Consider the following 13,732-nt stretch of genomic DNA (forward strand, 5'->3'; position numbering starts at 1 on the left):
TCTGCATGTTTCCTCGTAGCTCTGGGGAAGCCAGCCAGTCTGCAGTATGGGGGTTCCATGGGAAGAAATGAGTTCTGTAGCTGACTTTGAATATGACAGGGGGGAAAAAAGGGATGGGCCTTATGAGGTGGTAGAAAAAGGACCATGAGCCAGGGGAAATGTGGGTTGAGGGAACATTCCTTTGGCTGTCCTCCTCCACCCAGAGGGACGAGACTTGGAAATGTGACCAGGTCTGAGGCTCCAAGGTCAGCTTCCCTGAATACCCCATGGTCTAGGGCAGGATTTCCTGAAAGGGTTGTGTGGATTTCTGACTGCCTGGAGAAGCCTCCTGAAAGGTCAGACCCTCCACAGAGGCTGTTTGCGTCTACTGCGGGTTGGTCCTGAGTTCCCAGGACTATCTCTAGACATTCTCTGAGCATGAGCCATAGCTGCACCCAGAGAAATCAGACAGGGACCTGATTTCTTAGAAGTCAAACTCTAGGGGCTGGAGAGATGGTTTAGCGGTAAAGGCGCTTGCCTGCAACGCCAAAGGAGCCAGGTTTGATTCCACAGGACCCACATAAGCCAGATGCACAAGGGGCGCATGCATCTGGAGTTCATTTGCAGTGGCTGGAGGCCCTGGCGCGTTCATTCTCTCCTGCTGCCTATTTCTCTCTCTCAAATAAATAAAGAAAAATAAAACATTTTTTCAGAAAAAGGAATCTCTGTAAGGAACACATGACATTTATTCATTTGTTTTCAGCCATTCATTCACTCAATTAGCTTTTGGAGGGGCTGAAGCAGACAGATTCAGGTTGGTTGAGATGAACTTCCAGACCAGGCCCAGTGATGGAGGAAGGGATATTTATTGAAGCTTACAGATCCAGGGGAAGTTCCATAATGGCAGAAGAAGCTGGCCTGCTTCATAGGTCCAAGCAGGCACAGAGAGAGGCACAGCCTACAAACCAAAAGCCGCACAGCACAGCACACGTAAGGAACTCCAGCTAGGCACGCTTTACATATCTTTAAATTGGAATTTCAAATCCACCACCACCACACCTTAGGGCTGGATCCAGCCCAGTGACACCTCTTCTAGCCAGGTGGCTGCAGACCTAAATCACAAACTGTAATAAAACACCAAATATATTGGGGGCCATCTATTCAAACTACCACAGAGGGCATGTGTATGTATGTATGTTGTATGTGAATATGTGCAAGTATTGTATGTAAATGTCTGTGTGCATGTGTGTGTGTGTGTAGGTCAAAATTCAATGTCAAGGGTCTCCATCAGTCACTCCCACCTTATTATTTGAGACATGGTCTCTCACGGAACTCAGAGCCTGCCAATTTGGCTATACTAGTTAGCCAGTGAGTCCCAAGAATCTGCTTGTTTCCACCTCTTCAGCACTGGGATTGCTGGCACACAGCGCTGTACTTGAGATGTTGATGTTGGTGCTGGCAATCCAAATTCAGTTCCTAAAGCTTGCCTGGTCAGTACTCTACCCACTGAGCAATCTTCTTAGGCCCTCATTCAGGTTTTTTATTTTATTTTATTTTGGCTTTTCAAGGCAGGGTCTCACTCTAGTTCAGGCTGACCTGGAATTCACTATGTAGTCTCAGGCTGGCCTCGTACTCACAGTGATCCTCCTACCTCTGCCTCCCGAGTGCTGGGATTAAAGGCGTGCGCCACCATGCCCGGCTCATCCAGGCTTTTGCTGTAAGCCTGCTCTTTAGAAACGTCCCACCCTCGGGGAGCAGCTATGGAGAGATATGTCTGGTGTCTATTAAAAGACAATCCTAGGCTGGAGAAATGGCTTAGCGGTTAAGGCGCTTGCCTGCGAAGCCTAAGGACCCATGTTCTACTCTCCGGATCCCACATTAGCCAGGCACACAAAGGTGAGGAGAGCACAAGGTAGCCCATGCCCACTAGGTAGCACAAGACTCTGGAGTTCAATTTCAGTGGCAGAAGCCCTGGCATGCTGATTCTCTCTTTCTCTGTCTCTGGCTCTCTCTAAAATAATAATAACAAAGACAATCCTTTCTCCTTTCAAAATATTTATTAATTTATTTGCAAGCAGAGAAAGACATAAGAGAGTCAGACAGAGAAAATGGGCACACTAGGACCCCTAATCACTACACCAAAGCTCCAGGTGCATGTGCCACTTGGTGTATCTGGCTTTGCATGGGTACTGAAGAATCAAACTCAGACTGTTAAGTTTTGCAGACAAGCACCTTAACCCCTGGACCATCTTTCCAGGCCATTCCCTTCTCTTTTAAGCTTCCGAAACCTTGTCCTGTAGCTCTTGGGTTGGCGTGTTTGCCTGCCATCTCGTTAATAGTGACTGTTTAAAGGATTTCCCTCCCTCTGTTCTTCCCACCTACTCCAGATAATCTCCTTACTTTAAGCAGGAGTTACCTTGAAGAAATAAGACCCTATTTTCTGCCTCTTGCTTTTTGGCAGTGAATCATGGTGGCTTTCTTTCTTTTTTCCAGGCAAAAAGCTTTTCCTTACCCACCAGGTTTTCTCAGTTGTGGGGGGTGGGGGTGGGGACATAGTACCTCCTTGTCCTGGGCTTGCCACCACCTCAGTGCTGAGCAGGAAAGTCTTCCCAGTGTCCACGTTCTCTCTTTCCACTTCTCAGATGGCTCCTTCTCCTTGCCGGCTCAGGACGTGTTTGGGATCCCGGCCTTCAGCTCTTCGTTCACACAGTTGGTTCCCCCTTCAGGGCAGGGCTTGTTCATTTTCAAACACATTATTAAGTCTCTTGGGTTTGTGTGTATGTTCACATACATGCACATGTGCGTGTGGGCATGTAGAGGCCAGAGGACACCTTGTACATCATTCCTCAGAAATGCCATCCACCTCTTTGGAGACGAGGTATTTTATTGGCCTAGAGCTCACCAAGTAGGCTACGCTGGCTGGCCTCTGAGAGCCAGGGATAAGCCTCTCTCTACCACCCCAATGCTGGGATTACAAATGTGTGACACTATGCCAAGATTTTTTTATTTTTTACTTTTTTTTTTTATTTTAGAGAAAGACAGAGAGAGAATGGGAATGGCAGGGCCTCTAGCCACTGCAAATGAACTCTGGAAACATTCACCACCTTGTGCATCGGGCCTTAAGCGGGTACTGGGAATTGAACCTGGGTCCTTAGGCTTCACAGACAAGCACTTTAACCACTAAGCCACCTCTCTAGCCCCACCCCCAGGTTCTTATAAATGTGGGACCAGAGAATCAAACTTAGGTCCTCATGCTTATACAGCAAATATTTCACTGACTGAGCCATTTTCCTCACCCTGGGTTTTGCTTTTGTTTGTTTTTTAAGAGTTCTGAAGCCTTCCGTGCCTTCAGCCAGCCATTGTCCCCTAGTCATCATTTGCCATGCAGATGTCGCCTCCCTAGGACCAAGATGCCTTCCGCTTCCTGTGTGGCCTCAGTCTGGCTGAGAATCATGTACCTTGCCCTGTGTCTCACATCCGGGGTTTAGAGAAAGGCTATTTCTAACTACTCTTCCATGTTTCTTTTCTTTTCTTTCTTCTTCTTCTTCTTTTTTTTTTATTAGTTTTGTACTCAATGAAGACAGTCAAGTTGGTGCCATCATAAGCCTCCTCCCTTCCCTCCCTCCTCCGCGGGGACCCCCCTCACTGGGAAATATGGGTCATGCATTGTGGGGTAGGAGGCAATGTCTCTGGGTATCATGACCCAATGTGTGGCTCTTCCAGGTTGCTGATAATGAAGACACAAAGGTGCCAGGATATGGCCTGATGTGGGGAGCCACATCCTGGTACTCTTGTGTTAGGTCAGGGGTGGCCGGGGCATTGCAGCTGGGCATCAGGGCTCTCTGAGGTGAAGTGTTCCAAGCGGCGGCAGCATGGGCAGGAGAGCTGGTTGGAGATGGATCAGGACAGCGTCTAGACCCAGTGTGGAGGCCCCTGTCCTTTCAGGACCCTGAGCGTCAACTCTCCTAGGGACACTGGTGGCTTCTGAGAGCTTGTCCTGGCACGCATGCCAACTGGGTACTGGGGATTTGGGCTCTGGAATCACCACCTTCTAAAAGGCTCCACTCCAGTTCTTTGATGATGAGTCACTTCCTGTCCCCAAGGACTAGTGCTTTGTTTGTTTGGGTGGTGGCTCTATGCTGTGGGAGTTCCAGACGTGTGTGTGGGAAGGAGAGGGAGACAGAGGGGCAGGGAACTGGCGCCTGGAGCTGGCCCGTCTTGACCTCACTCAACTTGAGGGGCCGAGAAGATTCATTTCTTCACAAGAGCGGGATGAGTCAGGTAGGGACTTCCAAAGAGCCCTGCTTGGACCATGAAGAGAAAGGGTAGGACACCTACTTAGGGGGTGTAGTGAGTATGGAATTATAGTATTGTTTTATCCCATTGGCATCTTTGGAGGGTGAAGGTAAACATTTTCTGCCCTGGTGTAGATCCACCATGACATTCTTTCTGTCCTCCTTCCTGAGCCTTGAGGCCTACCAGTGTGTTGTGGCTGTGACCTAGTCAAACCAGGTGACTTCCTCAGCCTTCCTGAGCATCCCCCTGGCACAGAGAGAAGGTGGACCCTTGGGCCCCTACGGAGCAAGTGCTCCAACAGAAACTAGATTGTTAGATTTTCAGTTCACTGTCAAGGTTATAAATCAACAGGCACAATCCTCAAAAGGCGACTCGGCCCCTTAGCATGTTTACTCAATCCGTTCACCACACTGTTGCCAAATGGATTTTCGGGAAGCCTCATTTTACCAGATCCCTTCCTCCCTCAGGCCGAACAATGGTTCTTTCTTGCTCATCTCCACACCGGGCTGACGCTTCTCCCCATGGCCTTGGATCATGTGGCTTTGTCTTGGCTTCTGCATTTTATTCCTCACAATCACAGTTCTAACCCTCCCTGTGTCCAGTCTTCCAGAGCGAGGACTTTGACCTTTCCTGCCTGTGCACCACAGAAATACTGACCCTCTCTCCGTGTGACTCATGCTGGTGTTTCTCTTCCACTTCGTTCATTCTGCCTCATTAAAAACTGATGATCGGGGCTGGAGGAGTAGCTTAGCGGTTAAGGCACTTGCCTGCAAAGCCAAAGGACCCAGGTTCAATTCCCCAGGACCTGCGTAAGCCAGATGCACAAGGGGGCACAGGCATCTGGAGTTCATCAGCAGTGGCTAGAGGCCCTGGCACGCACATTCTTTCTCTTTCGCGCTCTCTCTCTTCCCCTGCCTATTTCTGTATCTCTCTTTCAAATAAATAAATTAAAATAAAAAATTTTTAAAAACCCTGCTGATCATGGGGGCTGAGAAGATGGCTTAGTGGATAAAGTATTTTCTAGGCAAACATGAGAACCTGGATTGAGACCCCCCCCCCCCAGCACTCATGTAAACGGTGGATGGGTTTGGCAGCCTGCCTGGAATCCCAGAGCTCTAGAGTAAAGACAATGCGCATACAGATCCAGTTGGTTACTTAAAAAAAAAAGTATTTAGGGCTGGAGAGATGGCTTAGCGGTTAAGCGCTTGCCTGTGAAGCCTAAGGACCCCGGTTCGAGGCTCAGTTCCCCAGGTCCCACGTTAGCCAGATGCACAAGGGGGCGCACGCGTCTGGAGTTCGTTTGCAGAGGCTGGAAGCCCTGGCGCGCCCATTCTCTCTCTCTCCCTCTATCTGTCTTTCTCTCTCTGGCTGTTGCTGTCAAATAAATAAATAAAAAATTTAAAAAAAAAGTATTTACTTATTTTTTTTTTCCCTCCTATTACACTGGTCTTGTGTAGGTAGTGTCAGGCACTGCGAGGTCATGGATATCCAGGCTATTTTGTGTCTGGAAGAGTCCATTGTAAGGTGTCATTATAATAGGAGGAAAAGATGATGACGTCAAAATAAAAGGCTGATTGAGAGGGGGAGGGGATATAATGGAGAGTGGAGTTGTGAAGGGTAAAGTGGGGGACAGCAGGGAATTATCATGGTTTATTGCCTATAATTATGAAAGTTGTCAATAATAAAATATTTATTTATTGCAAGCAGAGAGAAAGAAATATATACATATATATGTCTCTCTCTCTCTATATATATATATATGGAGAGAGAGAAAGAGAGAGAGTATGCATGCTCCAGGGCCTCTTGCCACTGCACACAATCTCTAGGACATGCACCACCCTGTACATCTGGCTTTACATGGGTACTGGAGAATTGAACCTCGGCCGCAGACTTTGAAGCAAGCACCTTTAATTGCTGATCCATCTCCCCAGCCTCTGGCTACTTCTCCTCCTCCTTCTTCTTCTTCTTATTATTATTATTTGGCTATTAATGTACTATGTGACCACATGAAAATATATCCAAAATATAAACCTTAAAGGGATGAGCTACAGATGAAAGCAGCCACGTTTAAATGACATGCTCAGTCAAGATGGCTTCATTCGAGAGGGCAGACGAGGCTGGAGGCCAGGGGACAGCCTCTGGTCTCATCCTTAGGAATCTCGTCCATCTCCTTTGTGACAGAGCCTCTCATTGGCCTGGAGCTCACCAGTTAGGCTAGACTGGCTGGCCATTGAGCTCCAGGGATGAATGCATTCTCCCTGTCTCCACTTTGCCATCATTGGGTTAATCCACATGTGCCACCATGCCCAGTACTTATGTGGTCCCTGGGGATCAAATTCAGGTCCTTCTGTTGTGAGGCACTTTACCACCTGCGCTATCTCCCTGCTTGGGCTAATGCTTGACGTGAGGGCCTGTCTTCCTCACCAGCCCACAGCAGCAGTTTCCCTTCTCTGCAACTAGCTTGGTTTGTACTTAGGGCATCAGTGAACACCATTCCCCTGCATTGTTCTGGATAACAGGTCCTTCCCCGCCCCCCATGGTCTATGCCTCCAAATCCTAAGCTGATTGTCAAAGTAAAAGCCTGCCTTGATTCATTCCTCCTGGAGTCCCATGGTACTGCAGAAAGTTTACTCCCGTTGAGTAAAGAATTATTGGCTAGCCAATGGTCATTAGGAGCTTGGCAGAAGCTTCCTCTGACTTCCACGTTAAGTGCCCTGACTTTGTGCTTACCTATCCCGGCAGCCAACAGACAGAAGACTGTGCCTGGGATTCAGAGAGGTTTTAACTGTTCCAATTTCTGCTTGTTGGCCCTCTTCTTGGTGGATCACACTGTAACTTCTGGCTAACGGCCAAGACTGGAAGGGTCTTCAATACCATGAGTAATTTCATGAGCTGCTGATGGCTAATTAGGGGTGATTACAGCTAAGAGGCTTTCTCTCTTAATAACCCCCCCCAGAAAAGGGCTGGTGGTAATTTTTAAAATCTGGATTCTTTTCCCCTGTGAATGGACATGTCTGATTCTCATGACTGTCTTTTTGTAGATCCTTGTCATTTATTTCCCCACCCCTGGAGTCAGGGGGAAAATGCACAAAGTAATGGTCTTCAGAGATGCTGCCTTTGGGAGACAGGGTCCCTGGCGCCTTGTGTCCTTGCTGGGTACACGTGTCATTCACAAGGAGGAGCGGGAAGAGCAGGTCTGGGTCACGCTTGGATCTCTCTGTTCAGGTTTCATTACATTCAGCCAAAGCTTCATCCCGGCCTTCTGAAGCTGTTCACGACTTCCTCTGAATCTGTCGGCTTGCTTGCTGATGTTCAGAAACTGCCCAGTGAGGACATCTGGGGACATACAGGCCCCGTACAGGAGGAGCTCCGCCTCTCTATGTTCACAAATGATACACTTGTCACTTCACCTTGTCTTGCCTCAACGTCATCGGAGCCACCATGCATTCAGGCTCATCCGTGTTTCCTGTGTCCCCTCGCTTAATCTTCACAAGCACTTGCCACGGCTCTTGAGGCACTTTCTATGCTGATGACAAAAACCCAGGGCTTGGGTTGGGAAGATGGCTCAGTGGCTAAAGGGACTCACTTGTGGAACCTGCTGGCCTGGGTTCAAAATGTGCAATCCTAATGCATATCAGATGCAAAAAGTAGCGCCTGCCTTCAGTATTTGCTTGCAGCGCAGGAGGCGTTGGCTTGCCCTTACACACAGTTATGTGCACGCGCGCACACACACACATTTAAAAATATATAAATGTAAATTTATATCTACATAATAATTTCAAAGAAGAACCTCAGGGCTTTGTACATGTTAAGCAAGCACCCTACCACTGAGGTACATTCTCAGACCCAGACAGCTTTTTTAAAAAGCAGTTTCCTTGAAATAAAATTCATATACCATAAATTTCACGAATTTAGTATTTAATGCAGTGGTTTTTAGTATGTTCACAGTGATGGAATGACTACTATTAATTTTAATGCATTTAATGCATGGTCATCCCATGAAGTAACACTGTATCTTCCGTTAACTCCTCCCTCCCTCCTTACTTCCTTTCCTCTCTCCTTCCTTTTCTCCCTCCTTCCTTCCATTCCTCCCTCTTTCCCTCCCTACCACTCAGGTTTGCAAACCACAAACTACTCTCAATGGCCCTGTAGAATTGCCTATTCTGGGCATTCACCATAAAGGGAATCTGATGATGCATGCTGTCTTATAACTGGCTTCTTTCTCTTTTTAAATTTATTTTTATTTGTATTTATTTATTTACAAGCAGAGGGAGATAAGAGAGAAGAGAGACAGACACAGAAAATGGGCACACCAGGGCCTCCAGCCACTGAAAATGAACTCCGGATGCGTACCCCACTTTGTGCATCTGGCTTTCCATGCATACTGGGGAATCGAACTTGGGTCATTAGGCTTTGCAGACAAGCGCCTTAAGCACTAAGCCATTTTTTTTTTCTTATTGGTTGGCAGTATTTTTACCCGTACTGTACAGTTGGGAAATCAAAAGTCATGCATGTGGAAATGCCTTCCTGTGGTCAAGTAGCCTGTCATATGGACTCTTCAGTGTGGTTTGCCCAATGCCAGCCTCCTCTGGGCCTGAGGTCATCATGCTGATGGCAATGAATTTGGCACCTTCTGTGGTTCGGTGTTCTAGCTGATATGACCAGTTTCCTAGTAAGAAGCACCTTAAGGGAGAAGGGTTCATTTAGGCTCACAGAATGGAGGTAAGGCCATCATGGTGGGGAGAGAGAGAACAGAAGCGTGAGGTGGCTGGTCACTACATCCACAGTCAAGAAGCAGAGAGTGATGAATGCCGGTCCTCATCTGAATTTTTCCTTTCCTTTGAAAAAATATTTATTTGCAAGGAGGTTGGGAGGGAGGGAGGAAGAGAAAGAGAATGAGTATAGGCACTCCAGGGCCTCTAGCCACTGTAAAGGAGCTCCAGATGCACGTGCCACTTTGTGCATCTGGCTTTATGTGGGTACTGGGAAAGCGAGCTCTAGCCGTTAGGATTTGTAGGTAAGTGCCTTAACCACTGAGTGATCGCTCCAGCTTCCCTTTTCCCTTTTCCATACATATATACATTCATATATATATATATATATATATATATATATATATATATATATATATATATATGAAGAGGCAGAGAGAGGGAGCGAGAATGGGTATGCCAGGGCCTCCAGCCACTGCCAACGAACTCCAGATGCATATGCCTCCTTGTGCATCTGGCTTATGTGGGTCCTGGGGAATCGAACCAAGGTCCTTTGGCTTTGAAGGCAAGCACCTTAACCACTAAGCAATCCCTCCAGCCCTGTCTTTTCCCTTTTTATTCAGTCAGGAATCCCAGCTGTGGGCTTGTGCCACCCATACTCAGGGTGAGTCTTTCTCAGTTCATCCTCTCTAGAAGCCCCTTTCACAATCACACCCAGAGGTGCGTCTCCTAGGAGATTCCAGATTCACCATCCCAGTCAGGGACTGTGCTGAGTGCCCTGGGGACTTGTTCCCTCATGCTCATGAAGTGTCACCTGTCCATTGGGAAATTTTGGCCACTGTACCTAGGCAATGGTGTATTTATCTCAATATCTTCTGTTTACTTTACTTCTGGTTTCTTCCCTTGAGTGGGCCTGACATGTTCCCTAAGCTAAGCAAATAGTACTAAAAGTAACATTGTTTCTTTCTCTAGGAGCTGAACAGAACTTTCACCTGCAGGAAATTGGCAACACCTGGGAAGAGCATTCGCCTTAGCCTGGAGCTGCAACATCATGACTTCCCATTTCATGGGCTCTCTCAGGTACGTGCAGAACTTCCAAGGAATGAACTTAGGCACTGGGAGAGTGGGGGGGGGGGGGCGGGGAGTGACTAAGCTGGGGTCTCTGGGTTTGATTCACAGACGTTAAATAATAATAATAATAATAAAGTCGAATGCTGTGACGGTCCTTTGTAAATCGCAGCATGCCGACAGTGAGATGGGAGGCAGGGACAGGAAAATTTCGAGGAAGCTCGTGATGAGTGCAGCAAAGACCAACACAATGCGAATCCAGGGAGAGAAGTGCTACCTCAAAAGTGAGGTGAAGGCTTGGACAGATGGCTTAGTGGTTAAGGCGCTTCCCTGCGAAACCTAAGGACCCAGGTTTGATTCCCCAGTACCCACATGAGCCAGATGCACAAGGTGGTGCATGCTTTTAGAGTTTGCTTGCAGTGGCTGGAGGCCCTGGTGCACCCACGCTTTCTCTCAATATATCTGCCTCTTTCTCTCTCTGTCCTTCTCCCTCTCTCTCAAATAAATAAATAAAATATTAAAAAAATTTTTTTTCAGAGAGAGAAAGAAGTAGAGAGACAGACAGACAGACAGAGAATGGGTGCACCAGGATTCCAGCTGCTGCAAATGAACTCCAGACAAATGTGCCACCTTGTGCATTGGGCTTACATGGGGAATTGAACCTAGGTCCTTTGGCTTTGCAGGCAAACGCCTTAACTGCTAAGCCATCTCCCCAGCCCTTAAATCACGTTTTTTAAAAATGAGGTGGAGAGGGTTTGTAGGGAGAAGGCTCAGCAGTGAGGAGGCTTGTTCTGCCACCCGAGTTTAATTTCTTGGCACCCGTGTAAACATCTGGGTGTGGCTATAACCCCAGGCTTGCAGAGCAGAGACCAGCGCACTCCTGGGGTTCAAGGGAGTAGTGACTTTGGCTTCAGGGAGAGAAGCTTTGCCTCCAGGAAATACAGAGATAAGCAGTAGGATGAGGTCTAACAGTCTCTCCTGGCCTCTGCACGTGCACACACAGGACATGTGCATATGCACACACGTGTACATACAGCACCCCCCCCCAAATAGAAAGGAAGGAAAAATGAAAAAGAAAGAAAACTACTACGTAGAAAGATGAGGACTAACATGAAAGCAGTCCTAGACCTTCACATATGTAGCATGTGATTTTTTTCATGTGCAATAAGTAGGATTACCCCACTCTGTAGGTCAGAAAATCAGTTGGAGAACTTAGGTCATGGGTGTGGCCTTTCATTATGTACAAAGTTGTGATAAAGCCTAACATAGGATATATATATAACCCATGCTATCCAGGTTGTTTTCAAACAAAAAAAATAAGTTGAAGAGGTCAGGAGATGTAGCTCTGTTGGTTGAGTGTTTACCTAGTATGCAAAAGGCCCTGGATTTGAGCCCCAGCCATGCATAAACCAGGCAAGGTGGGACATGCCCGTCCCACCAAGCTCTTGGGTGGTAGAGGCAAGAGTATGAGAAAGAAGTTCAGAGTCATACTTGGCTACATAGTGAGTTTGAGGCTAACCTTGTTACATGAGATCCTGTCTCAAAAAAAAAAAAAAAAGCTGATAGTCTTTCATAAATTATTCCATCAAAATAACCAAATCCCTAGGGCCCACATAAAGCCAGATGCACAAAGTGGTGCGTACGTCTGGAGTTCGTTTGGAGTGACATGAGGCCCTGGCGTGCTTATTCTCTCTCTCTGGTTAAAGATAAATAAATAGGGCTGGAGAGATGGCTTAGCAGTTAAGCGCTTGCCTATGAAGCCTAAGGACCCTGGTTCGAGGCTTGATTCCCCAGGACCCACGTTAGCCAGATGCACAAGGGGGCGCACGCGTCTGGAGTTCGTTTGCAGTGGCTGGAGGCCCTGGCACGCCCATTCTCTCTCTCTCTCTCTCTCTGTCTGTCTGTCGCTCTCAAATAAATAAAAATAAACAAAATATTTTAAAAATATTATAAAAATTAATAAATAATTAAATAATTTTAAAAAGAGCCAAATCCTATGTCAAATTTCATTTCTCTCAAAATAGACAATGACAGTATTTTCTTAATAGAAATGTATTCTCTACATGCAAATATACATTTACACATTGTGAGATCAACATGTCTCCTGTGATTAATATACCAGTATCTGAAGTCAAGATGTCTGTATGATGTTTGTATACCTGCCTCAGCATTTAATTAGTTTGTTGATTTATTTATTTTGGTTTTTCAAGTAGGGTCTCACTCTAGCCCAGGCTGACCTGGAATTCACTATATAGTCTCAGGGTAGCCTCAGACTCACGGTGATCCTCCTATCTCAGCCCCCCAAGTGCTGGGACTAAAGGCGTGCGCCACCATGTCCAGCACATTTAGTTTAATTTGTACTGTTTTAGACCACATGGTCTTTAGAAAAGTCTGTTCTATCCAAGCAAGGACTTGAAACCATCCCGCAAAAGAGCTCATTTTGCAGTCTTGGGACGCCAGTAACCTAACTGGGAATCTGAAAAGAGGCTAAAGACAAACGTTCCATTCAAAGTTGCTTCACTAAAGATATATTATAGTCTCCTCCCACCCCATAAGTACATATTTGCCTTAAATGCCTAGGACTCACACTGACAAAGAAAATGGTCTGTAACATGTTATGATGATGTTGTTGGCACATGTGACTGCCCAGCCGGGCGAGAGCATTTGCCAAGCAGATGCTCTTGAGCCCACGCCTGGTGTTTAATTGAGTGTAATGCATGTGTGTGCTTTAATATGTAATTGCTTGTATAATTTTACATGGGTAGCCATGTGTAGGCCTTAAATTCAAAATCTCACAGAAAACTGCAAAGTTTTATATCAATGACCTAGTCACAAACCTATCAGAAGCAGGTGGCAGAGAACACAGGAGAAAGTTTCGAGTCCCGGGCAATATCCAGCCATGAACAAGCCGCCTACATTCATGCCTGATGGTCTCAGAACTGTTGGAATTTTGTGTATCATATAAAGAAGCATGTGCACAATTTTAAAGCCATAGTTTCAAAAAAATGAAAAGATAGTTCTAAACATGAGATATCAAGGTTATAGGCGCTCTGAAGTCCTGCTACAGACCCACAGGAGAGTGAGAAATCAAGTTAAGTCAGTAAGCCACTTCAAGACTCTAGCATGTTACACGTCATGCTAAGGCACAAGGAAATGGAAGTCAGGGGAAGATACTGAACCAGAGGGAAGAGAGCAGGCGCAGAGAGGTTCTCCACCCAACCGCGTGAGCAGTGAGCCAAGTTCAGAATGGAGAACTCTGAGACTGACGTTTCTCGGGCCCAGGGTTTCATTTACCACTAGCGAGAGATTGGCAGGGTTTTGAGTTGGAGGGGAGGGAACAGACCACAACGTGAATAGAAAGAGAAGGAGGTCAAGTAGAAGGAAAGTCCTGGACAGAGGACAGGCACAGAGCAAGGGAGAAGGAACCTCCAAAAGGGAGAGTGGAAGGTGGGGGAAGAAAGCGAAACAGAGCAGAGAAAGAGAGAGAGAGAGAGAGAACATGTGTACGAGAGAGAGAGAGGAGGGGTGGGGAGAACAGGGGGTATGCACAGGAGAGCTGAAAAGAGAGAGAAAACAAGTGAGGGAGAGGGTTTGATGGAGAAGAGACAGTGAGTGCCCTGTGTGTATGTGGGGGGCTTTTTGGGTGGTGTGCAGAGATAGGAGCTAGGGGGAGGTGG

The 13,732-nt window shown here is 46.8% G+C and overlaps 1 protein-coding gene across 1 annotated transcript in view; it reads left to right on the forward strand.

The window, feature by feature from the left end:
• Thsd4 (thrombospondin type 1 domain containing 4) overlaps positions 1–13,732 on the forward strand; it is a 694,201-nt gene that overhangs the window by 25,428 nt on the left and 655,041 nt on the right. The window contains exon 2 of the mRNA XM_045160247.1: positions 9,960–10,067. Within this exon, the coding sequence (XP_045016182.1) occupies positions 10,039–10,067 (29 nt within the window). The 5' untranslated portion in view covers positions 9,960–10,038. The remainder of the gene's footprint in view (positions 1–9,959; positions 10,068–13,732) is intronic.

The sequence above is a fragment of the Jaculus jaculus genome, chromosome 10 (assembly GCF_020740685.1).
Source record: "Jaculus jaculus isolate mJacJac1 chromosome 10, mJacJac1.mat.Y.cur, whole genome shotgun sequence".
Classification (NCBI taxonomy): Eukaryota; Metazoa; Chordata; class Mammalia; order Rodentia; family Dipodidae; genus Jaculus; species Jaculus jaculus.